This window comes from Stigmatopora argus, chromosome 16 (genome assembly GCF_051989625.1).
Source record: "Stigmatopora argus isolate UIUO_Sarg chromosome 16, RoL_Sarg_1.0, whole genome shotgun sequence".
Classification (NCBI taxonomy): Eukaryota; Metazoa; Chordata; class Actinopteri; order Syngnathiformes; family Syngnathidae; genus Stigmatopora; species Stigmatopora argus.
This window is the reverse complement of record NC_135402.1, coordinates 5,001,247-5,026,915: the sequence shown is the minus strand read 5'-3', so window position 1 is coordinate 5,026,915 and position 25,669 is coordinate 5,001,247. Positions and strand designations below refer to the sequence as shown.

Here is a 25,669-nt window from a genome sequence, read left to right as displayed (position 1 = left end):
TTGGAGATGAATTCCTTGAGGAATGTGACATTGACTTGAGGGAAGGAGAAAATAAAAAAGTGCCACTGGCACGTGCACAACCTCCATTAAACTTTGAAATTTGAGGCATTCTGGAACTTGTGAGGCTAAAAATATCACCAATGTTTGCACAAATAAGATGGAATTGAGAGATCATGTTTTGTTTTGCTGTTTTTTTTCTTTCTACAAGACCGGAGTAATTTTACCTCATTTTATTACTGTGCTTTTTTTTGCAAATCTCTTTTAAAAGAATACAGACAGAAAACCTCAAAAACAACTTTGATATAACATACAATAATTTAGGAATTAGCCTGATAGCTGTTTGTCATAGCATCATATTATGACAATTTCCACACTATGGCACAACACCACACAATTTGATGCATTCATCACTCTGGTTAGGTGCAAATATTTCTTTTTAACAATTTTCTCTTCTGAATCTTCCATTAATTTCTCCTATGTTCAAGTCAGGTGAGTGAGCAGATGTGCTCCTCCTCCTCCTCTTTCCTGCAAACTAACTCCCCACTTCTCTTTCTTTCTTTCTGTTTTTGCATGCAGCTTCAGCTCACCGAAGAGGAGCAGGAAAGCATCGCAACAACTTAAAAGGGAATCGGACACAATGCAGGTAATTAATGATTGACGTTCATTTATACTTATTTGAATATCCACATGCACACTGAATGGGATTGTATCTAGTTGGTCATTTATCACATTCATTTTTCCTCACCTCTGTAATTTCAATGTCAAATAATCAAGTTGCAAGTGGTTATTTTTTCTTGTCAATGTGTAGGTTTTCACTATTTCAAATGCCTTTTTTCTTTGACCTCTACATAGTTTCTATAAATGGCCTGATCTTTTATTAATGCAATTTTAAGGAGTGTGAATAATTGAGAGATGCCCTGCTTGTGTTCTCTTCCACCCTCTTTTCTTATTGAAACAGAAGAAGCAGTCAAGTGCCCCTCACTATATAGTATTTTTAATTTATATGCATTTAAAAATACTTCCACAGTCTTGGTGGCCATCTTTTGGGGGGGAAAAAGACAACATGATGCTTACGTTTGCTATTTAAGTCTAGTTTGGTCAATCAAAACAAAAGACTGTCATCTTTTTTTTCAAAATGGAAAGTGCAATCATAAATTAAAAACGAGAATCGAATCCAATGCTTTTTAAATTTTGATACAACATCCGCAGGAGCTTTCTTATCACTGACTTATTCATCTAGCTGCAGAGTCGCCTGAATGTGCTCAAGTGTCATGTGGCATGATGAAAATAACACGAATGCGCTTATTTTTAGAAGCACTCTAGAGAGAGAACTATTACATGTCTTCCTATACATCATCATTTGCTCATGCTTTCTTTTAATTCCAATCTGCTACACAAAATTCTAGAAAAAAAACATTTTTTTGAGTCTGCAAAGAGTCGCAACTAGTTTCCAGGTTTCTCTCCATGCTTTTTTGGTTTTTATTTTTATTTCATTAATTTCAATTTAATCCATTCATGAATGTCTAGCCCCATCCATGGTGCTGAAAAAAAAACAGGATTTACAGCCAATTCTTCCAATAAAGTGGATGTTTATTGATGTAACAGGCAAGGAATATTCATTTTTTTTCATTTTCTATACCGCTTATCCTCACAAGAGTCACCGGGGTGCTGGAGTCTATCCTAGTTAACTCAACTATATAATTTGAACCAAGACTTGTTAATATTGCGGCCTGCATGATACAAATGATCTCTACATATGTGGATGCTGGGTCTCTATAGGGTTTAGTTTTGTTAATTTTAATTTTTGTATTACTTTTTAAAAACAGTCACTTGACCCTATAAACGGTTAAAGCTTATTTAATAAAATTGACTTTGGGAGTACAAAATAAATAAAAAAGAGAACCTAATGGTTGTGCATGTGAAATATATTAGCTATAAAAAGCACAAACTAGCACTGACTCACTCTTTGTTTACATGATTCAACTTCAGTCATCAGGATTTGTTCTAAATCAAAAATACTGCATAGTCACTTAAATTTAGAGAAGTCACTAAATCACACATCCACATTAAGCAAGACTAGTTTTCGAGGGTGGGAGGATCAAGCACTATCTGGGAACTTAAAACATAACAAACTAAGAAAATCATCGCAAATGACTGAAAATTGGCGAATGTTGTTGATGTGAAGTAAACGTGCAATTACATCGAGGCTCACTGAGTGCTGACTAGACTTGTTCTTGTCCTCCTAAAGGCAGAAGGCAAACAGGTAGATGGCGGTCTGCTGCCTGACGGGAAAGAGGCCGGCCAGGCCGGACAGGCCGAGGGCTCCAAGTGGCAGAGACCCATATTTTCACGGAAATCCCTCATGAGATGCTGCCTGGTCAAGTGGATCATCGCTAGCACCTCTCAACAAGGGCCAGGTACGAGGGCGTAGAGTGCGTAGTCTATTCTTAGTGTTTCGTAGCGTGCAGACGTTTGCCTGAATTATTGACGCCGGCCTTCTGCGCGGGGCGACAGCCTACCATGCACTCTACAGACATGACTGACTCCATTTTTTGCACAGCGGAAGCAGAACCAGATGTATTGAAAAGCTCCCGTGGTTTCAGCACTTTTTAAATTTTCATAATGACTTTGCTGCTATCTGCTGGTCAACAAGCAAAGTCCCTGCAGCACATAAAATATGAAAATGGAAATGTGTTTTTGTTCCGGTTGGAAATTGGGTCGATCACGTCATTTTCTGAGGATTGGAGACGATGATTTAGTTGTAGTAGTATTAGCTCCGGGCTTGCGTGGGTTTTCTTTGGGTGCTCCGGTTTCCTCCCAAATCCTAAAAACATGCATGCTTGGATATTTGAACACTGAAAAATGCATGGAAGCGTAAATGGTTGTCTGTCTCCTTGCGCCTTGCAATTGGTTGGCCACCAAAGGTTGAAAATTAGACCTGGAAAATACACATTGCAGGCAATGTTCCCTCTAATTTTTGGTTTGTCTGGGCAGAAAGACAACCTCCCTGAGTACCGGTGTGAGCAACATCATCATTGCTCGCTATGGGCACACACCAGTATCACACCTGCCATAAGCAGGTGCATGTCTACTACACATAAATGATTTAGTAATATGTATGGTTCGGATGAGTGGTTCGCGCGTCGGCCTCACAGCTAAAAAAAAAAGGGATTTTATTTTGTACGCTCCATATGATTTGCTGTGCGCAGAGAAGATGAGAGTAGTGCGCAATTGCGCACGCGCGCAGCTTAGAGGGAACATTGATTGCAGGTATTTCTTTGTTCTCGTTGGAACAAAACTAGTAAAAAGGCAAATTCTTCAAACTCAGGTCGTTAAAATAACTGAAAGTGTAGCACTACGGCCTGTAAGCCACAGAAAAGTTTCCACAGGCAGCAAAATGCACCATCCCGCTTTCTCTAACCCCATCTTAGACCAATATGTTACCTCTTAGCAATTGATTTGCCCCCTGCTACTTAAACGGAGTCCATTATGTTATGCAGAGTCAGCAGTTGTGCACCACACTTACTTACCTTTTTCGGGCCTGAAGCACGCTAACAAACATTCACATGTCGCGAGTCCACGTCCACATGGACGTAAGGCGGAGCATCACGACGGCCTCAACATGTCTGCCCTGCGTACGTCCAGTACTTTAACCAGGCCCCCGTTTATCGGCCTGTGTTAAATGTGTTTTTAGATCAGCCATATTGACAGGCAGGCTCCTTCACTCTTAAGTGCTGTTCATATATCCACAGCATCAGCGGATATGGATCATCACTTGTTTTTTTTTTTTTCTGCTTTGCATTCTTCTAATGACTGAGCAAATAGAGACGAGCGGAGGGTTTCAAACCTTAACACACCCACATATGTAGGTGAGAGTGGATGGCGGCGGGTTGACACGGGCAACAATGGAGGTAGATGTGGATCATGTGAGGGGATCAAAACGTCTAATCATCATCATCATCATCCTTATCATCCGACGGCATGTGGTGGAAGGCTACTTCAACTTTGCGTCTTTTTCTCTCGGATTGTTCTCTAATGGCTCGTAACTGCCCATGTCAACATTTCAAGCTGCGTTTTTAACTTCCTCTCTAAGGCTTTTTTTCTCCCGCACAATATCCAATGAGATGCCATAATGGGATTGGATGGCATGGAAATTATTGCGATGGTAGTTATTGTAGGGATGTATTATTTCGTGCTTAAACAATTTGGGATTTGTGACCCTTTGTCACAGGAAGGTAAGAGACATGTTTATGCTGTCAACTATTTAGAACTGTATCTAAAAAAAAGATAAATATTGTTTTAGGATGACAAAAATGCTGTATTGCTTGGTTGTAGTATTCTGTGGAATAACAGCAGAGCATAATGGAGTAGTACTTTTCTTTTCTCTTTTTTTTATGTGCTCAGTATAATGCAGGTATTTATAGTACTATAGTATTGACATATGTATAAATTAGGTTAGCAATCAGTATTAAGTGTTTCTTTTTTTTAATCTCAAATCTCTCCCTTGGTCTTGTCTCTTCCCACTTTCCATTGATATTGCACTCTGTTAAGATGGTGAGTATATCAATTAAATTAGTTTGTCAATGCACTAGTTTGTCACTTGTAGACCTCCAATCTATTTGAACTAGGAGGGGCGGCAGCGTCATTCGCTGTCTGCCTTCCTAGTTCAAATGCATCTGACGTCTATCGCCATCAACGGCAGCCAATGAGTTGTTTGGCCACCTTTGGCACAATCCTATATTTTCATAGTGGACATTTGGAGTTCTCAATATTTTACAGTGTAGACATTTATTTTAAAAAACAATTGCAAGTTTAAAGTTGTCAGTGTTCAAGAAAATGACATCCAAAGCGTCCAAAATGAAAGTCTTTTTAAAAACTGCTTTTGATACTCGCTTAGCTCCATTAAAAACAAACAATCTATAAGCTATTTTCACAGCACAATTTCTTCACATCACCTTCCCTAGCCTATGTCTGCATCCAGATGAAAGCATTACGCTCTTTTTTTTGTCCTTTTTACTACTGTTCTTACTGGCAAGTCATCAAAACACCCCCTCCCCACACCTCCATACACTCCCGTGTTTATTTTTTTTTCTTTTCCGCTCTCTTTCCATTCCCTCTGGCAGACAGCAGCGAAAGTGACCTCGAGCTCTCCATGGTACGTCGTCAACCCGAAGGCCTTGAGCAACTCCAGGCTCAGACTCAGTTCACCAGGAAGGAGCTTCAGTCCCTTTACAGAGGTTTCAAAAATGTAAGAAATCTGCTAGAATCTAGAAAACTGAGGTCAAAAATTGGATTAGATTAGACAAGTCTCTCAGTTCTCCATTGGTGAGTGAGTGTTTGATATTTTGTTTGTCCATATTCGTCCTCTGATTGGCTGGAACTGGCCTAGGGTTTACTCATACTCTTGTAACAACTCAGTTCAACTCTCAGTGCCTTCGCATTTGGAACCAAACAGACATCTGGACGTGGTTTAGTTCAAGAAAGGCATCTGTAATCAATATAATAAATGAAGATTCAACAACATTCTCCACCCCCCTCGTGTCGTAAACTTGCTATTGTTATTCATTGCCTTTTTCCCCACAATAGGAATGTCCCAGTGGACTTGTGGATGAAGAAACCTTTAAGATTATTTACTCACAGTTCTTCCCTCAAGGAGGTAAATATGATTTTTAACACAATTGAAATGGTCTCTTTTCTGATTTTTATCGTGCAACTCACTAAGCTTTTGACGCTTCAGATGCAACAATGTACGCACATTTCTTATTCAACGCCTTTGACATGGACGGAAGCGGCGCCATCCGATTTGTGGTGGGAGTTCACGTGCAATTACGATTTTTGTTTTTTGTTACAATTGCGCTAAAAAAAAACTTTTCTGTTCAATTACCCGATAGGACTTTGTGCTGGGCTTATCTGTACTGCTTCGTGGTTCGGTGACGGAGAAGCTGCACTGGGCCTTCAATCTCTATGATATCAACAAAGATGGCTACATCACTAAGGAGGTTGATGCAATTTTTGAGAAATGCGGACCTACAAGTTTTGGAAATTGAAATCTACCCCATTTAACATACACCTAAATTTATTTAAAAAGAAAAGAAAAGACAAGTGTGATGTGGTTGGAGTTTCTTAACTACAGATGTGCTTACCAAAATGATTGAAACATGCCAGGAAATGTTTATAAGAACACTTGGAATGCATTTGGCATTCATCAGAGTCTTTAAATGGCGTCAGTTGTGTTTAATTCAATTGAAAATTTTGACCTTAACAGTGAGGTCAAAGATTACAAAGGTCAGGAAAAAGAATTTTGCGATAAATTCATGAGAAAATAGCTACTTATCAAATTTGCAGGATATGCTATATATAACGTTAAAGGGAGTTTTGGCATATTGAGGTCAAAGGTCAGAAAATGAATTTTGCGAATGAACATAAAAGGAGTCCTACTTATTTTTTTTTTCAATTACAATAATTGACTAGTTTTTCTTTTCTTTACAATGCCAACATATTATTTCAGTGTTTTGGCTGTATAAAAGAAGAAAAATCTTTCTCCTATTCCTCACAGGACATGTTAGCAATAATGACCTCCATTTATGACATGATGGGCAGGTACACCTTACCCAGTGTACGAGAAGATTCCCCCTACGAACACGTGGAGAAGTTCTTTCAGGTACTTCTAATAAACTTTTAATAAACTTTTTAATATACCCACTCGCTACTTTTCAGAAAATGGATCGAAACCGAGACGGAATGGTGACCCTCGATGAATTCATAGAAACCTGCCAAAAGGTAATCAAGGTCATCATTTGGCTCAACGTTCATGAAATTGACTTAGTTTTATGTCTTTGAAACAGGATGAGAGTATTATGTCATCCATGCAACTATTTGAGAACGTCATCTAACTTCGGGAGGAAGGACTGCAAACGTCTCAGCCTAACTAAATCCTAGAAATCACTATAGTTTTTTCTTAATACTGTAATTCCTTAAACAGGAGCCTTATTCAACTGCTGAGTGTGCCAGGAACCGTTTACAAGTCGGGTGTATTATGGTAGGAAGTTTTAGTTTTTCTAAATTGTACCTACTTTTTGCTCAAATTATTTGTGATTGACAGGTCACCAATATAGAAATATAGGGTTGTTGTTTTTTGTCACCGTCTTGGCATGACTGCATCAAAATGTCGCTCCCAAAAAAGTGTGTCAATTGACAAATACATTGAAAGCATTCGTTAGCACGAGCTCAACACTAATTTGATGTTGGTTAACATTTCAATACTTTTTGGGACTGTTGATTATGAATTTATCCTTGCAGATTAAATATTAGATGGGCACCACAGTATAATATAATATAAAAATATATAGAATAAAATAAGAAAACTGCCATGCCACAGCACTCTGCTTTCCTTCCACATTCCAAAGACATGCACGGTAGGCTGATTGGGCACTCTAAATTGGTTGAATGGTTGTTTGTCTCCTAGAGCCCTGCGATTGGGTAGCCACCAATTCAGGGTGTCCCCCGCCTCTGGCCCGAAGTCAGCTGGGATAGGCTCCAGCACCCCTGCGACCGTAGTGAGGATAAAGCGGTTCAGAAAATGAGATATGAGAACCGCCGCAGCGTCATCTAGTGGGAGCTTTCTCCTACCCCTCACGTGAGTAAAATTTAGAGATGCAATTTTTTGGTTTGTTTTGTTGGTTTTGCCTATATTATCTTGTGTTGAGTGTCAACATGGAAAAAATAAATGTATAATATGATGGAAACTTAATTTCTACAATAATGTGGCATATATATTCATATATATATACATATATATAGACATATCTATCGATATATGTGTATATATGTATATATACATATACATATATATATATATATATATATATATATATATATATATATATTTATATATATACATATATATATCGAGATATCGATATATATACATATATATATACATATATATATACATATTTATATATATATATATATATATATATATATATATATATATATATATATATATATATATATATATTAGCATAAGCTTATTTAAACATTTTTTTCGGAAATATATTGTTCCTTATTGTTAAAAAAAAATCCCATTTTAGAACAGTTCTGATTGAATTAGATTAGAAGCAGTATGTCAGGATGATATAGCAGTAATAGGAAAGACAGCTAAAATCTTAATTTTGCAAAAATTTATAATAATAAATGAGATTTGGGCAATACTGCTGAGAGAAATACTGCATTAAAAATGTTCACTTAGCCTCTTATTGTCCTAAAGGTTGGAAAATGGCTATACTTGTTTAAAATATTTTTTAATAGTCTCCCTTACTAGATGCTATCTTTGTTTTGGAGAAAAGTGTCTAAAAGCACTATAAGGCAGAGCTTTGTGCAGCCTATTCACGGGGTTTAATTCTGTGAACAAAACGTGTTTCTGTTTCAAGTTTCCCCTCAAATGGAACACATGATTGAGCAATGCTAGAACAAAACAAAAAAATTGAGCCATTGCTCTGTGATATCATTGAACAGAAATGTATGTTAACAATTATCTCTCTTGTTCACATCCATCGCACTCTTGCGTTCTCATGCAAAATACGTCGTGCAAACGCAGCTCTGGTTTTGATGCCCTGAAGCACCAGCCACTTATCTCTTATATCACTATAAAGAAACCGAATAACCCGCCGGTGGTTTTTAAATGGGTTATACAAAAGATATACAGCAGGAAACTAATACACAGCTGTATACTTTTTTTGTTAACTTGGGGAAGAAGAAAAAGTGAACTAAATCAAACCAACTCCCACATTGAATTTGGCATACAAAAATCTCTCTTTTCGTCTCTTGTGTAAATTGTTCATAATTGATCATATGTCGACAAAGATATGAATCGATCATTTATGTTTTCAAGAAAACAAGCATCCTGTTGTATTAATTAACGTGGCAGACCGATATCGGTTTGAGATTCTGCAGCCAGAAATGTGTTAAAAACAGCTGTCAGGCTAGATTATATGAATGTGGAGCTTCAAAAACTGTGAAACAGACATTTATTATCATTTTAATGTTAATGATTAAGTATATAGTTAACCTTACTGCTAAAAGCAGGGCTCAGGTCATTTGAGTTGCACGTTGTGGATCACAAACAAACACTTGTGGCATCCTCTGCTTGCGTGCTGAATAATGGCACATGACCCATCGAGTTGGGGGTCAGCAAAAATCATTCAACCTGTACCGTATTATTCATCTTAGCCAATAGGGATGCGGTTGTTGTGAGGGTGGGGTTGGGTCTGCTTTTGGTCTAGAACTAATTAGGAAAACCTTCTGGATTGAATGGACTGCCTCATCAGCACCACATCATCAGTGTGGGACCCTACGGAAAGGTAAACACAATATTGGTCCTTTCTCTTACCTATTTTGCTCGTTTTTGTATAGTTATTTAATTTATTGACTGAGTAACACCAATATGTTATTACTTTTTCTTCTTTTCTTTTTGAAATGTTGATTTTATGAAATGATAAAAACCTAAAATAGTATAATCATATTTTTTTAAATAATATATTTATTTCATTGACCAAACTATTAATACGGAATAGCTGTTTAGGGATTTTGATGATATATTTTTATTTATTTTTGGTCAGCTTTCCATTTGATTCTTTTAACTTTTATCTGCAAATACTCTAACGTACCCATTAATTCCAGGTTTTGTTCCTTTTTTTCACTTTTTGAGACTGACAATGAATACAATATTGTTTACTTAGATATCACATCCAAGGTCACCCCATTGGAAAATGTGCATTTTTTATTCCTTTGAATGGCTTAATAAATATTTTTCCTTTCCCTATTTTTACATATGCATACATGTTGCATACAAAATTGGCATACTTTTATCATTTTCAAAGATTTTAGGGGGTATTATTGAAGATCTTTTATTCAATATAAAATATGCTTCTACTTATGGAAAATCCAAGTTACAAAACCACTTTTGGACCCAATTTTGTAAGTAGAGTTAGGTTTATAGTAACACACTACCGCCATTCGCCACTCATAACAAAATCAATGCTCGACTGTAACACAGTATGGAATGAAATGTACATTTCTTGATGTTATGTCTTTTTGTAGGACCTCCAGAAAGTGATGACAGGCCAGCAGAAGCTTGTGTCACTGTGGCTCTTGTCCCTGCTCATTGTAGCACTGTGTCCAGGTGCACAGTATACACACAGTAAGCGTGCGCAGAAAGGCGGAAAGAGCAACAGGACGCCTCCCTCTAAGGCTCACGGCCTCCCCAAGCAGGGCTTCAAGTGGGCAGGGGCGGCCGGCGTGCTGGGCGGCACGGGCACCGGGCTGGGCTTTCTCGGCAGGCTCAAACACGGCTCCAAGGGCCACGCCGGCCATAAGGAACGCTACGGTCAAAGGTTTTACAACCAGTCGAAGGGGAGAGCTTTTCTGAAAGCGGCGGCGCCCGCTCACATGAGTAATCTATTCTTCACCATGCGACACATACTTAGCTTCCTGACTGGGATCTGCATGGGAAAACTTTGACCTTCATGTCATGAGAAATGCAAATAGAATAAATGTCTGCAAATGATATTCCCTGCTGATTCATCTGATGAAACAAAAAAACTCAACCTAAACCACCCAAAAACTGGATTTGATGCGTATCGTTGTCAATAGCCATTGGTTAATGATCAACTCATCTCAAATTACTAGTCATAAATTCACAAGTTAGATGCCTCATTCACTGCAATGTTATGTACTGTTTATGTTGTAGTCAAAATATCTGCAGTTGTAGTCAGCAAAAGAATGCATATTTTAATGCATTTATTCTTAAATTAGGTTGAAGAAAAAGTCCAACATTTTTTAGACACAGAATTTTATTGATCACATTCACTGTCACAGCAAATTATAGTACATTTTAGTGATATTATGCATAAAACAAAAACAAAAAATAGGTTGAATTGATTCCGGGATATTTTCTATATGAAGCAGAAGTGCACTTTATTCCACATGGGGAACAGAAAAATGTAAGGAAAATTGATTTCTAATTAATCGTACTCAATAAAACATTAACATAAGGAACTAAATCACTTTTAAAGTTCACTTCACAAGTTACTGTACAATAAATTGTTAGTGGACACTAATATACCAATCAAATAATAAAAGTGCAGAACTTAGATGTCTTTAAATTGTATGACAATGATCTTTGACAGTCTTTGTTAAAAGAAAAAAAAATACAAATAAAGCAGCTACATGAAATAACATTTTAACTGGACAGTTTCAATGAAAGTCAAACTTAAACCATGACAGGCGAAGGTTAAATAGGAGTGTCAGTTATCCATTGGCTATAAAAACATTGAAGAGTTGTCAAAGTATCTATTTTCTCCGTTAACTTTCCAAATTCATTTTTAGCAGTAGTGTAATCTTGCATAACTTTCACTTACATTACAAATTTCACCTTTTTCTGCTTGTAATTTTAATGTTTTACGTTCCTAATAATCTTTTTTTTCCAAAATACCCGGATAACAGACGCTCTGTTTACACAACACTACACGAAAACTGCCTGCGCTCGACAGATATAAAGCCTGATGGCGTTGTAAAAGTTCTCATAATTTACTAACATTTAAGCTATAAAAAAAAAAGATTCAGTGCTGAACAACAAAGAGTGAAAATTTAAAAAAGGAGTGCAGTTTAGACACACTTAAATCTTATATGGACGAGACTCCATCACTCTTGTTAGTTTTACAAGGCTATATATTGTATAGTGTCTGCATGTATATACTATATTAACCTATACACACTACTCATAAAAAGTTTACACTGTGATCATGTTTCAGTGCCATTGTTGGTGATAGACATCCAGATTGGACGCCTGATGCCATCAGTGTCAGCCATCTAAGGTTGGACAAGTTAACTCTGATCTTACTCACAAATTCATCAATATATTTCATTAATTTAATTACACATATAACCTTTTGTCTCTCTAATTTGCCTTTGTATTGAGAACTATTGTGTACCGTATTCTGTATCTCCTACTATACATGCGACAGATGCAGATTTTTTTTCAAGCATGTTTTGCCGATACCGATCCAGTAAACATATTTTTAGACCAGTAAAAATAATGTACCCAGTAATTGACAAATCATATTTGTCTTAAATTTAGACATGCCAATCTTGCGACCAACTCCACAACTATCCCATCAAAAATAGCCGTATCACATGCTGCCTCGCTATAAGTAGCATTGCAATTTCATTCCAACTTTCCTCAGGGGACACGTATATTACTTTTTTAGTTTGAGTAATTTGGCAAAGTAACTATATGAACAATGTAAAAACAGCTCATTTTTAGAACAAGTCTGATTCATCTATCACCATCAAAAGCTAACTTTTTGTTAGTAGTGTGGATAAGGATTGACTAAATATGAGCCAGAAGGTGCAAAATCAATAGATTGCTGAGGGAATAGGATGCAACGGATCAGCATTACTCGTACGAACACGTGCAGCTATAATCGAGAGCTTCTTAGTCCTTACTGAAGCAGGAGCATGCTGGACAGCATTATGACCAGCGACGTACAAAGCTGCGCCACGCCGTAGCTTGGCGGGCCACTGCGACCCCACTGGACCTGAGGTTCGGCTTTGCGTTCCTTCAAGAAGCGCTCGGAGTAGACCATGTAATTTTCCACGCAGCGCTGCGCCTTCATCTGCTCAATCAGGGACGGGTAGCCGATCTCCTCGATGCTAACCGTGTCGTCGTCTTCCTCCTGTATGCCTCCGGTCGAGTTGATCTTCTTCTTCTCCTCCTCCTTGAGAAGATCCGTTCTGTTCATACACTTCGCCATGAAGGCGTCGTAGGTCTCGGCTCTCGGCGGCGGCTTGTAGACGTAATCGCGGCCAAAGTCCTTCTCGTCGGTGGAGCGCGAGCCATAGCGGCGGTACATGTAGTTGTTGTAGTAGTACTCTTCCTCGGGGTTGCGGAAAGAGAAGTGCGGTCGGGGAAAGCGACCCAGTCCGTATCCCACCGCCATCCCGGCCACGGCGCCCACGCCCGCCGCCATGATGGCTTTCTTGGCAAAGCCTGAAGATTTTGGTTTGTAACCCATATTCTGCACAGAACGGGAGAAGGGGGACCCTCCCATCCCATGGCCACCGTACCCATAGGCGCCCCCGCCAATGTGGGGACTCATGATCTTATTATTCGGGTTGCCTGGGGGGTAGCCGAATGATCCACCCCGCCCTGGGTAACCACCTGCGGCTGGATTCTGGTTGGGGTATCCCCCTCCAGCCGGGTAACCACCCCTGTTTGGGAACCCCCCTCCAGCTGGGTAGCTTCCCCCGGCCGGGTAGCTCCCTCCAGCCGGGTAACTACCCCTGTTGGGGTAACCGCCTCCTCCAGCGGCCGGGTACTGATTGGGATAATTCCTAGCAGGATTCTGATTGGGGTAACCTCCGGCCCCCTGGTTAGGGTACCCTCTACCTGGGTTCTGGTTGGGATAACCGCCTCCTGCCGGATAATTGCCCCTTCCGGGGTATTGGTTGGGGTATCCCCCTGCGGCTGGGTAGCCTCCCGCAGGGTTCTGGTGTGGGTAACCCCCAGCAGGGTTTTGGTTGGGGTATCCCCCTGCGGCTGGGTAGCCACCAGCAGGGTTTTGAGCCGGATTACGACCCGCAGGGTTCTGGTTGGGATAGCTACCACCGGCTGGATTACGACCCGCGGGGTTCTGATTGGGATAGCTACCACCGGCTGGGTAGCCACCAGCGGCTGGATTACGACCCGCGGGGTTCTGGTTGGGATAGCTACCACCGGCTGGGTAGCCACCAGCGGCTGGATTACGACCCGCGGGGTTCTGGTTGGGATAGCTACCACCGGCTGGGTACCCACCAGCAGCTGGATTACGGCCTGCAGGGTTCTGGTTGGGATAACCACCAGCGGCTGGATAAGGATTGCTTCGCCCAGGTTGTTTGGGGTAACTCCTGCCTCCTGGGTAACTGGACGGGTTTCTGTTTCCTGTTCCAGGATAATTTCCACCAGAGGGGTATGGGTTGGAGTTGCGATTGGACGTGCTTCCTGGATTTGAGCTTGACGGTTTTGATTGTGAGCCCCGGTTACCCCAGGAAGTGGAAGGCCTCCGTCCGCTGCTGCTGCTGCTGCTGCTGCTGCTTCCGCCTCCTCTCTTAGCCCATGTGGTTTCCGTGTTTAATAGACACACGATGAGCATAGACAGCCAGGCTGCCTGGCGCCACCTCTCCATCATCCTAACAATGAAACAGACCAATTCCAGTCAAACTCAAACAGCATCAAGAATAACAAGCAACGACTGAATCATAACATCATATTACTGTTCTTCCAGCAGAGACACTTTGGATCTGCTAGTATTTTAAATGAGCAAATACTAGCTATTCTTATCTCCTGCCCTAAATATTAGTGGCTAACCATCAGTGGGCGAAAAGCTGTTTTCTTTGACAATAAATAGGCAACAGGCAATTTTACCATGAGTAAATACCTAGTAGGATAATAAAAGAAATATTTATAAATTATTTATCATGGAATATTATTAGTTTCCCCGACGTAAATAAATACCGTGGTTATTGAGTGTACCTGTTTATTCCACCGATGACGGCTAAATGCGGGTATTCGCCGTTAGATTCGAAGAGGGTGTATGGTCGTCTTCTGAGTATATTCGCCTTTGCTCGATTATGCTTTGAGGGTTGGGTCAATTGCTGCGGTGCACTCGTTTTATGCACATCACAGCCCGTTGCAGACAACCCCGTTCACAACAACACTGTTATTTTTCTGTTAAATAATATTGATCACCGTGCCTATTCATTCGTAAATTCATGAAGATCACCTTGATTTTTTTAAAATTATATTTGGCTGTCTGTTGATTATAAAACAAGAGTATTTAAGTATACGCAGTTTTATGGAACAACTCTGGGCAAAACCATGGTCGTGGGGTTTATAGAGATCATATATACAACTAGATGTCTGATGTGCGCTGTGATCCAGACCGTTATAGTCACACACCGGAGAAATTCTCCGATGCAAGATGACCGCCAGTTACTTCAGACGCCACCGACTCCTTTATACATCTCACCTTATACATTTGGCGAGGACTGTTATCTTCCATTTTTAAATCCCGCAGTGCAGGGCACTGACAACTACATTTAGTTTTTGTTTGTGCTTTTTTCCCGACATATAAAAATTGCATTCTGTTATTGATGTAATAAGAACATTTTGGAGGTTGCGTCGCATAAATAATTCTCGGGTGTCCCCACGGTTTGTAAAACAAGCGCACCTAATGCGCACGCGCAGTATTAAACTCTGGGTTGGGGGGGGGCATGACGTCATGACTGTACACTGCCAGATTACCCGTATGTAATCGCGAGTTGTGGTGCACCCGTGGAAAGATGTCGGGAGGGAGACTACCTAGTGGAGGAGCCGCACTCACAAAACTTGCAATAACCAGTCCCGTGTTATGCATTGGTAGTTTAGTATAAAAGGGAAAAAAGAAGGATAGGTTGTCACTCGCAGAAGCGGAGCGGTCTGGTGCGAATGGGTGGCTAAAAACACCTTAATCCGAAGAAGAGACCGAGCGGGACGAGTCGAGAACGAGCACCGTGTGAGGAGTCTTAGCTTCGGCTTCTCCCTCTGTTGGGGATGTTATCCGTACTGTCTTATGGCAGATTGGTAGCCAGGGCTGTCCTCGGTGGACTCTCGCAGACGGACGGCCGTGATTACAGCCTCGTCTCTGCCAGCTATGGATTCGGAAAGGACTTTCGGAAGGGGATTCTCAAGAAAGGGATGTGCTATGGGGACGATGCCTGCTTCATCGCGAGGAACAAAAGCGCCGACGTTTTGGGTAGGTGCACCCACTATCTTGACATACCACACCGGTCTATCGACCCTGGTTTTACCTGGTTGACCTTCAGTGGTCCGTTGACCACTACACGTGGACTGACCTCATGATGAAAACACAACAGCCCCCACCCCCTCTGCCAAAACCGCCTTATCCCTTACCGTATGAATATTATTTGTCTAAACATGTTTATTTTAGTATGGTACATTCATATTGCAAAATCTGCAGTGATGTGCGTTATTGAATCGTTCTAACATGTTCTGGAGCTGCAGTTTTTACGCCATAAACCAAACGACCTTTCACCTAGATGCATTGCAAAGCCGAAGGGGCGCAGGATCATTAACGGAATTGAGTCGGCAGGTGTAATTAAAGTAATTTATAGACATTCCGCAACTATTTGGATGCAAATTCTAATCTATTTGACAGAAAACAACAAGGTCAGAATGGTCGGACAAGGGGGCGGCCATTTTGCTAACAATGTTAGCCCCGTTTAGCTTGGATGAAATTTGCCATTGAACCAAGATGTGCAAATGAGAAAACGGTTCCATTAAGCAATGTTTTCCTTGTAACTCTGTCGCAAATCTATTCTTTAAATTTACAAATGCGTGCGAACTAGCCTTCAAACGGAAAAAAAACATGTCAAACAAGCCATGTGAATACTTTGTGTATTTTTATCATCAGCTGGATTTAATTTTCCTCCAAAAAAATGGTAATTTACTGTTCCATACTATGCTTCATTAATTATCGTTGCAGAAACTAAGGAAGAACATTCATAGATTCATTGGCCCTTCTCGAACTTGTATCTTCAGTTTAAGAGAAACTACAGGGAGATAAGCACACAATCAAGCTATTGTAGTACGTGGTCAACATAGTGGTTGAATGTTTCTTAAAGGACATTATACATGTTATTAAGTTTGACCAAATGCAATTTGTCTTCACAGGTGTAGCAGATGGCGTGGGAGGCTGGCGGGACTACGGCGTCGACCCGTCTCAGTTCTCTGCGACATTGATGAGAACCTGCGAGCGGCTCGTGAAGGAAGGCCGCTTCACTCCTAGCAATCCAGTGGGCATCCTAACATCTGGATACTATGAACTCCTCCAGAACAAAGTTCCCCTTCTTGGTAAGCCATCACAAAGTCACGATTAATGGCTTGAATCAAAGTTCTTTATTATATTAAATGTGGTCCAAATCCCAGCCCTCCTAGTTCAACTGATTTCCATTTACAAATACTTTTTGGTTGAATAAACTCTTCGGCCATATATTTCTACAACGATGTGTTGAGTTCTTGAACTTAAGGGCAAAAAGTATCCCACCATTGTTGCAGTTAGCCAGCATCGTTAATAACGACTGAACAAATCAAGGTCCTATTTGTTTGTTCCTCTTCAGGGAGCAGCACCGCCTGCATTGTGGTGCTTGACCGACGAAGTCACCAGCTACACACGTGTAACCTCGGCGACTCTGGCTTCCTGGTGGTGCGCGGCGGCGAGGTGGTGCACCGTTCCGACGAGCAGCAGCACTACTTCAACACGCCCTTCCAGCTGTCGATTGTTCCTCCGGGATCAGAAGGAGTAGTGCTCAGTGACAGGTTGGAGGCTTAGTGATTAGCTCTGTCTAGTGCTGAAGCTGATAAGTTTTAGAAAAAAACATGTGAATAGAAGGTTCTTTTTTTGTGCCATATTCAATTACATTTTTATCAAAGATGGGCAGCTCATCAAAGACTTTCTTCTCGATGAGGATGTAGAGAAACTCCAGTTTTGCCTGACGATCCTTCCTCATTTTTTTTCTTCCCAATTTCCACTTGCAGTCCCGAAGCTGCTGACAGTTCCTCATTTGACGTACAGCTCGGTGACATCATCCTCACCGCTACGGATGGTCTCTTTGATAACATGCCCGACTACATGATTCTCCAAGAGCTCAAAAAACTCAAGGTATGACTTCTTTTTTTTTTTATTTATTCTTTTTTTCTATTTATCCCATGGTGTTTCTTTCGCTTTCTTTTCAGACCACAAACTACGACAGCATTCTGCAGACTGCACAAAGTATAGCAAAGCAAGCACACAACCTCGCTTATGATCCCAACTATATGTCCCCATTCGCACAGTTTGCTTGTGACAACGGCCTGAATGTAAGAGGTAAGAGTGACCCTCAGTTGCTGGACTCCGGAACGTGCAAACTTACCAACTACTTTATAAGAAACGTACCTCGAAGCAAAATTGACTTGTCTTCTCACCTCCAATCTTTCACCCGTTCTGCAGGTGGGAAACCGGACGACATCACGGTGCTGCTGTCCATCGTGGCCGAATATACAGACTAGGGCATTTAAGTTCACGTGTTTGTCTGCGACCCGTCCGACCGAATTCCCCGGGGCCCTCGGAAACGACGTCCGTTCGTTTAAGCGTGTCCATTTGGTTTTGGTTTCCTCCTTTTTTACTTTGATCATGACGCTGAAGAAGCCTAGCGCCCCCCCAATTTGCATGTCGATTCATCACATGTAACGTAATACGAGGAGTATATCATGTTTGGAAGTTCTTTGGTGACAGAATGAACACTAGAATGTCATTCTCTTGGCCTTTTTCAGACTGATTTGAAGGAGTCGGTATTGGGATGGAGGAGGAACTTGCTATCAGACCTAAATAGAGCGTACAAGACTGATTAGAGCCAACATGTTAATGTTCTCTAGGTTTGAGTCTAGGGGCAGGATGTCCCTGTGCCAGTTTCTAAATATTTTTGGGCATGGGTTTGTTCAATTTACTGTTGTGGGAGTTGCGTAGTAGAAGTAAAGGGAGTAGTTGTGTTTGTTTGAGTGCAGTTGAACACCATCTGATGTTCTCAGAAATGCTAGCATAGCATCTGCTAATCTGCATTGTTGGAGCCATAGGTCAGGTGTGAAGAAAGAGATGTGTATATTTTTTAACGAGTATGCCCGGACAAAATGCTGTATTTCCTCTTGTATTCATTTAATTAATGAACTGCCAGGCATTTATATGAATCCATCCATAGTACGTATTTATTAATTCATAGTTTACACCTTACAAACTCGGCAAACAAAGACATCACATCCTTATTATTATTTTTAATTCATCCACAAATGTACTTACTAGTGGGAAAAGTCTATTTGAAAACAAAGCCTTTGTTTTTTGGGTTGCGTCCAAATTTATCATATCTTCCGTCCGGGCTGATATTCACACTCAGAAAGAGACTACTGTTAAAGTAAACTTTTTTTTTTTCGTACGGCTATTACACTGCCGTCCAGTTGAAGTACCGTGGATCTCTTTGTCACTGAAGCAGTAATTTGACATATTTGCATATTTGAGGAAAGTGTGTGTGAAAGATTAATGAAAAATGTCACTTATTAAGTTCAGTTTTTTTTGTGTGCGTGTATAGATGAGCCTAACAACATGAACATGTTCACTGTGATTGTAAAAGAGGGCTTGTGCGTGCGAGTTAAATTTCATCCCCTTCCGTAAATGAATTCCCAGACGGGTGTCCTACTGTCCCCTCATGGCATGCTGCCAGCAAACACAACACGGGGTGTAAATGTCTTAAAAATGATTCTCAAAGGGCATGTCAAAGAGATATCTTTGTGTTTTCATCAGTACGCCTTGTTGTAAAAACATTATGTGGCTACAGTGTACAATTTGTGCTCAGAATATGTTGTGAGGGGAATACTGTTATTTTATTTTATTTTTTTGCACATGGTTGCATCTCATGTGCATGACCAGTTTCTAAAGCCAAAGAAGGAAAGCCATAAAAGAAGGGAATTTGTCCAGTAGGCCCTGCAGTAAGCAACATTTTGTCAGAAACTGAAGATGTAAAAAATGGCGGTACTATTATGAGGGATTTTACATGGAAAGTCTTTAAAATGTAGTTATTTGATTGTCCGTGTTGTTCTAGTATGGTTTCCGTTGGTTCGTTCAAGTATGTTCCTGCGTCTTTAGAATGCATACGTCCTGGAAATATTTAATGTTTATGCAGACAAAGGCAGAGATGCTGTGAAATTTAGAGAGCTCAGTTTCAGCCTTAACACTTCGATCGAAAGGTCAACATGAGGCCTTCCCTGTCTTTGCGAGCTTGTCCTTGTCCTTTTTTGTCCAGTACTTGTTCAATGTCATCTGCTAAAACCCAACTCAAGCCTGGTTGTGTCATCCCGTTCAAAGCGGAGGTGCTTCTGCCATCACTACGACTGGTGAGATTGTCGTTTTTCCCAACTTGCGATATGTGGGAATGAACGCTACATTTGTCTTTGTCACAGTGTAATAATGCAGGTCTAATTTGTGTAAATATGTTTTCAAAAATGTACAATATTTAAATAAAAAAATCTAGTATTTATACAAAAATAGTGTTTGAGTAAGGTTGTTATTATTGGCCGTCATTGGTTCAATCACTTTGCAGATATTAGAAAGCTTCTCATTTCTATTTTTTAATTGGATGTAAAAAAATAAATAGTGTGCTGTGATTGGATTATCATGTTTAACTGTGATAGACGTCCAATCCAGTTTGATCCTAATTTGACTGAAAATATATATCTATTTTTAAATGTGGTATAGTATTGATACTTTAAATATCCTCAGAAATGTTAACTTAATGTCAGGAAACACTTGTAAATTGTAAATTTTGCGTGGTTTTTCATACTACTTTTCCTGAAATATTTTTTTTCACTGAAATGTGCTTTTGCGTTTTACTTTAAAAAAAAAAAAAGTTATATGTACTTCTCCGCCACCGTACTTTCTGTACTGTAGTTCGACATTGTCATACACAGGAGGCGCTAATGTGCTAGTCTCGACGTAATCTATTGACAGGTGTGTGTTATGCTAGCACGTTTTGTTTATGTTAGCACGCTGTGTTTATGCTAGAGCGTTTGCCCTGTACGATTTTGCAAGATATGTATGTTTTTGTGGTGGAATACCGGTACAAAACGCATTCGGGAACTTTAGATTTTGAAGCAGAGGCTTACAGCAAAAAGATAAGACGCATCTCACTTGTGTTAGCTTAGCCTCGTGATGGCAGCTGAGAAAATTCGCTAGGGCGATCAAGTCTCTACAAAAGGGCGATTTCGCATCGAATATAAATGTTGGCTAAATGGCAAAAACCGAGCGGGATGATGGAAGCATTGACTATGAGGGAAGCGCGGAGAAGCTGACAAGCAACGGGAGTAATCGTTCCTTTGGTTCCGATGCTGTCACGCTGGATTCGGATCATGGGACCGACACGTCCGGTGAGAAAGAGGTGGACAAGTACGGTTTTACCGGTGGAGCCCAACAGTACCCGGGACTGAAGTAAGTCTAATAAATGTACAAAAGTTCATGATTGTTTGTTATATTTCCTGGTTCGACTAGAATTGCACTTCGAACAAGATGTTCTCAAAGGTGATGAGGAACAGGAATTTCCAATGTCACACCCTTCATTATTTTCCAATCACCCAAATTGTAAAGGGCAATTAAAAGTAGTTGCTAATTATATTTTTATGTCATCTCTGCAGTGCTGAAGAAATCCCATCATTTGTTTTGAGAGAGCGGGAATCCAAATGGCTGGAGATGCTGGACAGCTGGGACAAGTGGATGGGCAAAAAGCACAAGAAGGTCTCCTAATATTTGTCTTTATTATTAGTGTAAGCGATGGATATAACAATTCTAGGTCAAAAAGCTCTAATATGCCAATCTGCTTACTTATTTTTTTGCCATGTAAAAAAAAAAAGCTAAACTAAAGGCAAAACACCAACACGTGCATGCTTTGTTGATGGGAGTTCAAACCCAAATTTCCTAGATGTATTTTAACCCATTGTCTGGGTCCTATTTTTTTTAATGTGCTGTCACTAGGTGAAAGATCGCTGTCAAAAGGGGATTCCACCTTCATTGCGTGGTCGGGCCTGGCTCTACCTTACGGGAGGAAAAGTAAAGGTGCAGCAAAACGGGGGCAAATTCAAGGTGATCTTAACATTTCCTGTCTTATGCAGTTTTAGTCCCAATTTATTATCTCACAAAAGAATTTACCAATGCTAGCATCGATGCACAATTTTTGGGGAATGAGTCTTTCATCAGAGTACTCGTTATGCTGCATTGAAATGATTTGTTTAGGAATTTGAGACGCAACCAGGAGATCCCAAATGGGTGGACATCATCGAAAGAGACCTCCACCGACAGTTTCCCTTCCATGAAATGTTTTCAGCTCGGGGGGGACATGGGTAAGGCTCTGATCTTCATAGTGTTGTTGTAATGGAATTAATCATGATACTAAATAATAGTAGAAAATGTCATTTCTGCAGAAATTGCCTAGGAATACAATGTTTGCGCGGTGTTGTTAGGTGGATTAAATTTCTTTCTTAAGTTGAATAAATGATCCATTTGTTTATCAATTCATCCAGGCAGAAGGACTTGTTCAGCGTGTTGAAGGCGTACACACTGCATCGTCCCGAAGAGGGCTACTGTCAGGCTCAGGCTCCAATCGCCGCTTTGCTCCTTATGCACATGCCGGCTGAGGTAAAAATCAACTATCTTATTATAGCAAATACCCTTCCCTGGGTTCCTTGTGTAACATTAGTAAGTTGTCTTGTGTTCTAAGGAGGCCTTCTGGGTCCTTGTCCAGATTTGTGAGAAGTACCTTCCCGGATACTACAGTGCAGGGCTGGTAAAAAAAAACACAGTCAACACTACATCAAGTGGGCACTATGTACACAAATCCCTAAAATTTGGTGTCAGCATTGATACTAAGTTCAATAACAAATCCATTCATGGCTGTCATATTATATGCAGTTCTAGTCCTAGTATTTTGGGGGGTAATTCGTTCGCCCCTCCACATCTCGTGGATTTTTGGGTTGTATATTTAGCCACCATTTTGATTTGGTATATGTACTGCGATAGAGTTCTAATTGGGTTTATGACCTGAAAACGATCAAAAAAATTGAATAAATCTGCTGGGATGAGAAGATGAAGTCGCCAAAAGGCTCACTCACCCTCCCCTGCGTCCGCCCACCTAACTGGTACATATGGTTCATTGCAGGAAGCCATTCAACTGGACGGAGAGATTCTTTACGGGCTACTACGAAAGGTGTCTCCCGTGGCGCACAGACACCTCAAACATCACAAGGTGGAGCCTATCATGTACATGACGGAGTGGTTCATGTGCGCCTTCTCCCGCACGCTCCCATGGGTGTCCGTGCTTCGAGTGTGGGACATGTTCCTCTGTGAGGGTGAGACGTAGCACTCGCGCTATACCGAGGGGGTTTATGACGTTTATCCTGAGGTTCCCAGCGCTACCTTGAAGTATATTTAAACAAATTTGCATCAAATATATAGTCAGTTTGTTGTGCTATTCCCAGTCTTGGGCGATTTCTAAGGATGTCATTCTTTTTGTTGTCAGGAGTGAAGATTCTCTTCCGCGTAGGCCTGGTCCTCCTCAAATGCGCGCTGGGATCTTCGGAGAAGGTGAAGGCTTGCCCAGGGCTTTATGAAACAATGGAGCGTCTCCGGGGTATACCACCACAATACATGCAGGAGACTTTTCTCGTTCGAGAGGTGACTTTTATACTCCACACCCTTGTTCATGATGCTTATTTGTCATTTTGACATGCTCACATCTCATGTTAGTAGAGGTGCACCAAAAATGAAACTAGAGAACATCAAAACATAATACAAATTGTGAGAGAAAAAATGAGGAGAAATAGTGTGGGAGCAGATTATTAGTTTTAGAATTGCAACATACTTTTTATTCTACAGTGAGTTTGACACTTAATTTAGTGTTTAATTTTATGTTGTGCATTGTTGAAATGTTACTATCCAAAAGATATTTTTGTAATTCTAAGCATTGAGAATTCATATACGGACTTAAAGAAAAAAAAAAGTTAATTGCAAAAAATAATAATCAGAATTGTAATTGGCTAAATCTTTTAAATTAATGTTTTTTCTTTGAATTTAACATTTTGAATAATAATTAGTTTCATTTTTCATCCTCAGTTTTTCCCCATGTAGTTTCGGCCCAGAATTTCAATGTCGATGCATCCTTAGCTATTTAGATTAGCCATTTATTATTTTTATTTTTATTAAGACGTCTCACCTGAAACCACTATAACTTTATAGACTATAGACCTGTCTGTATCAGCGAAAGACATCGAGAAGGAGCACCTGGCACAACTGCGGCGCTGGAGGGAGACCCACGGTGACCTCCGCTGCAATTCCCCTCCCAGAATGCACGGCGCTAAGGCCGTCATGGCCGCTGATCCACCGGACCGACAGGATCTGAGGCAGAGGCCCACCATCGTTGAGGAATCCTCACCAGAGGTCGTCGACGACGAGAGGGGCGATCCCAAGACCAAAAGGAAAAATCGGAAAAAGAGGATTTCGCCGCCACGGGACGCCGGCAACGCCTCATCGCTCCAACCGACGAGCGCGCACGCGTAGAAGGGTCTGTAGCACGGTGAGCTCGCAATCATTCCGACAGTGAGATTTCATGGTGAAATGAGTCATTTGATGAAGCAAAATGCAATCCAAATGTGTGACATTTGTTTTTTTTGGAGCATTTTTTAGTTTGCTTGATAACAGTCCAATCACATGGCTCTTTTCATCCTTCTGCTGTCCATTGAAATATGTTTATTGCTATCTAGCGCCGTCCACGGCAACAAATATGTTCATGATGCTGGATATTGAGAATGTTAAGTCAGTCACGGCTATTCTGTAAATCCCACGTTGAGCTGCAGGTGGCAACATGGAGCAGATTGCACTTTCTTTTTATTGCCTGTGGTTTGATCTGCATAAAGAGAAGATGGGGCAGGTAAGATGCATGTAATTTACCATATGAAGTGATTATTATGAAGCTGTCTAATGGTCACACCAGCAGGCCGCCATCCTCCAATACGGAAGTTTTCTTAAGCTTTACAAAGGCAATATTGCTACATTTTTATTAATACGATCTCACATTGGTTATTATTAGCTATCCTATGGGTATCTTTTTTTCCGATGTGTTTCCATGCACTATGTCAAAAAAAAAGAAGATTTTATTCTAATTTCTTCACCAGTCTCAGGTAATTTCTCTTTTAATGAAGGTGTTCGGGGACATTCTTATGCCGTGAAGCCAAATATTTTTAAGTTGGGTGTGTTTTTATAACAGACTGGGGAGTGTTTATTCATGTATGGAATGAAATGAGCGAGACCAAATGCAAATTCAGCCAAGCTGCTTATGAAGGATTTGAAGAATAGTAGCTGAAAACTAACTTTTGGTGATTGTAGTTGTACAACTACAAACTGTTTACATCCTCATTTCCTGAGCCACATACATATAGATTGTATTTTTAGATTACTAAATCGGTCATAGATTCAGCCTAGCGATTGTACATGGTTTTTTGTTTGTTTGTTTTTACAACGACCAGCTCAATTGAAATGTGTTTTACACTTAGGGGAAAAGCAGCAAGTCATCTCAGATGTAACCCTTTACAATGCTGTTTAAGTGTAATGCATCTTTGTCTGCAAGCAACTTTATAAAGGTAGACTGTGGTGGGTATGAGAACAATTGTGCTTTCTGTCACTTTTTGTCCCTCTCACTCAAAAACATGACATGAGCATTTGAGAATGAATACATCCATTTTCATTGCAGAAAAAACTGGATTCGAACATGAACTCTCAGAACTGAACAACTTGGCCTACCACCACTTAAATTGTACTGCAATTTTATGTGTAGGGGGCGCCAATGCACTACTACTTAAGACAAACTGACTTTTGAAGTCACTAGTTGTTGCAAAGTCAAATGCAGCCATTAACATTTTCATAGAGTGATTTGATTGTGGAGGCATTTCCTATTAATTTAAGACTGATAGGAAATAGCAAATCATCACACAGGCAACGTTCAATAG

General features: G+C 40.4%; 4 protein-coding genes across 4 annotated transcripts; 3 read left to right on the top strand and 1 right to left on the bottom strand.

Moving 5' to 3' along the window:
• The first annotated feature begins 637 nt into the window (after positions 1 to 637).
• LOC144091298 (calsenilin-like) lies at positions 638 to 6,893 on the top strand. Its single transcript, XM_077623519.1, has 7 exons — positions 638 to 643; positions 2,249 to 2,417; positions 5,124 to 5,248; positions 5,892 to 5,999; positions 6,557 to 6,661; positions 6,718 to 6,780; positions 6,846 to 6,893. Exons 1-7 carry the CDS (start codon positions 638 to 640, stop codon positions 6,891 to 6,893), a joined length of 624 nt encoding a protein of 207 aa, XP_077479645.1.
• Positions 6,894 to 11,997: 5,104 nt separating this feature from the next.
• Positions 11,998 to 14,738, bottom strand: LOC144091064 (uncharacterized). The gene is made up of 2 exons (XM_077623095.1): positions 14,573 to 14,738; positions 11,998 to 14,229 (listed from the first exon to the last, which is right to left on the bottom strand). The coding sequence occupies exon 2, from the start codon at positions 14,226 to 14,228 to the stop codon at positions 12,504 to 12,506; it is 1,725 nt and encodes a 574-aa protein (XP_077479221.1). The 5' UTR covers position 14,229; positions 14,573 to 14,738; the 3' UTR covers positions 11,998 to 12,503.
• Positions 14,739 to 15,329: 591 nt separating this feature from the next.
• LOC144091155 (protein phosphatase PTC7 homolog) lies at positions 15,330 to 20,168 on the top strand. Its single transcript, XM_077623238.1, has 6 exons — positions 15,330 to 15,833; positions 16,772 to 16,951; positions 17,218 to 17,416; positions 17,636 to 17,759; positions 17,834 to 17,963; positions 18,087 to 20,168. The coding sequence occupies exons 1-6, from the start codon at positions 15,632 to 15,634 to the stop codon at positions 18,143 to 18,145; spliced, it is 894 nt and encodes a 297-aa protein (XP_077479364.1). The 5' UTR covers positions 15,330 to 15,631; the 3' UTR covers positions 18,146 to 20,168.
• A 416-nt stretch (positions 20,169 to 20,584) lies between these two features.
• Positions 20,585 to 25,329, top strand: LOC144090645 (TBC1 domain family member 10A-like). The gene is made up of 9 exons (XM_077622341.1): positions 20,585 to 21,107; positions 21,311 to 21,410; positions 21,648 to 21,755; positions 21,906 to 22,012; positions 22,193 to 22,307; positions 22,390 to 22,455; positions 22,828 to 23,017; positions 23,188 to 23,342; positions 23,904 to 25,329. The coding sequence occupies exons 1-9, from the start codon at positions 20,911 to 20,913 to the stop codon at positions 24,222 to 24,224; spliced, it is 1,359 nt and encodes a 452-aa protein (XP_077478467.1). The 5' UTR covers positions 20,585 to 20,910; the 3' UTR covers positions 24,225 to 25,329.
• Positions 25,330 to 25,669: the final 340 nt, after the last annotated feature.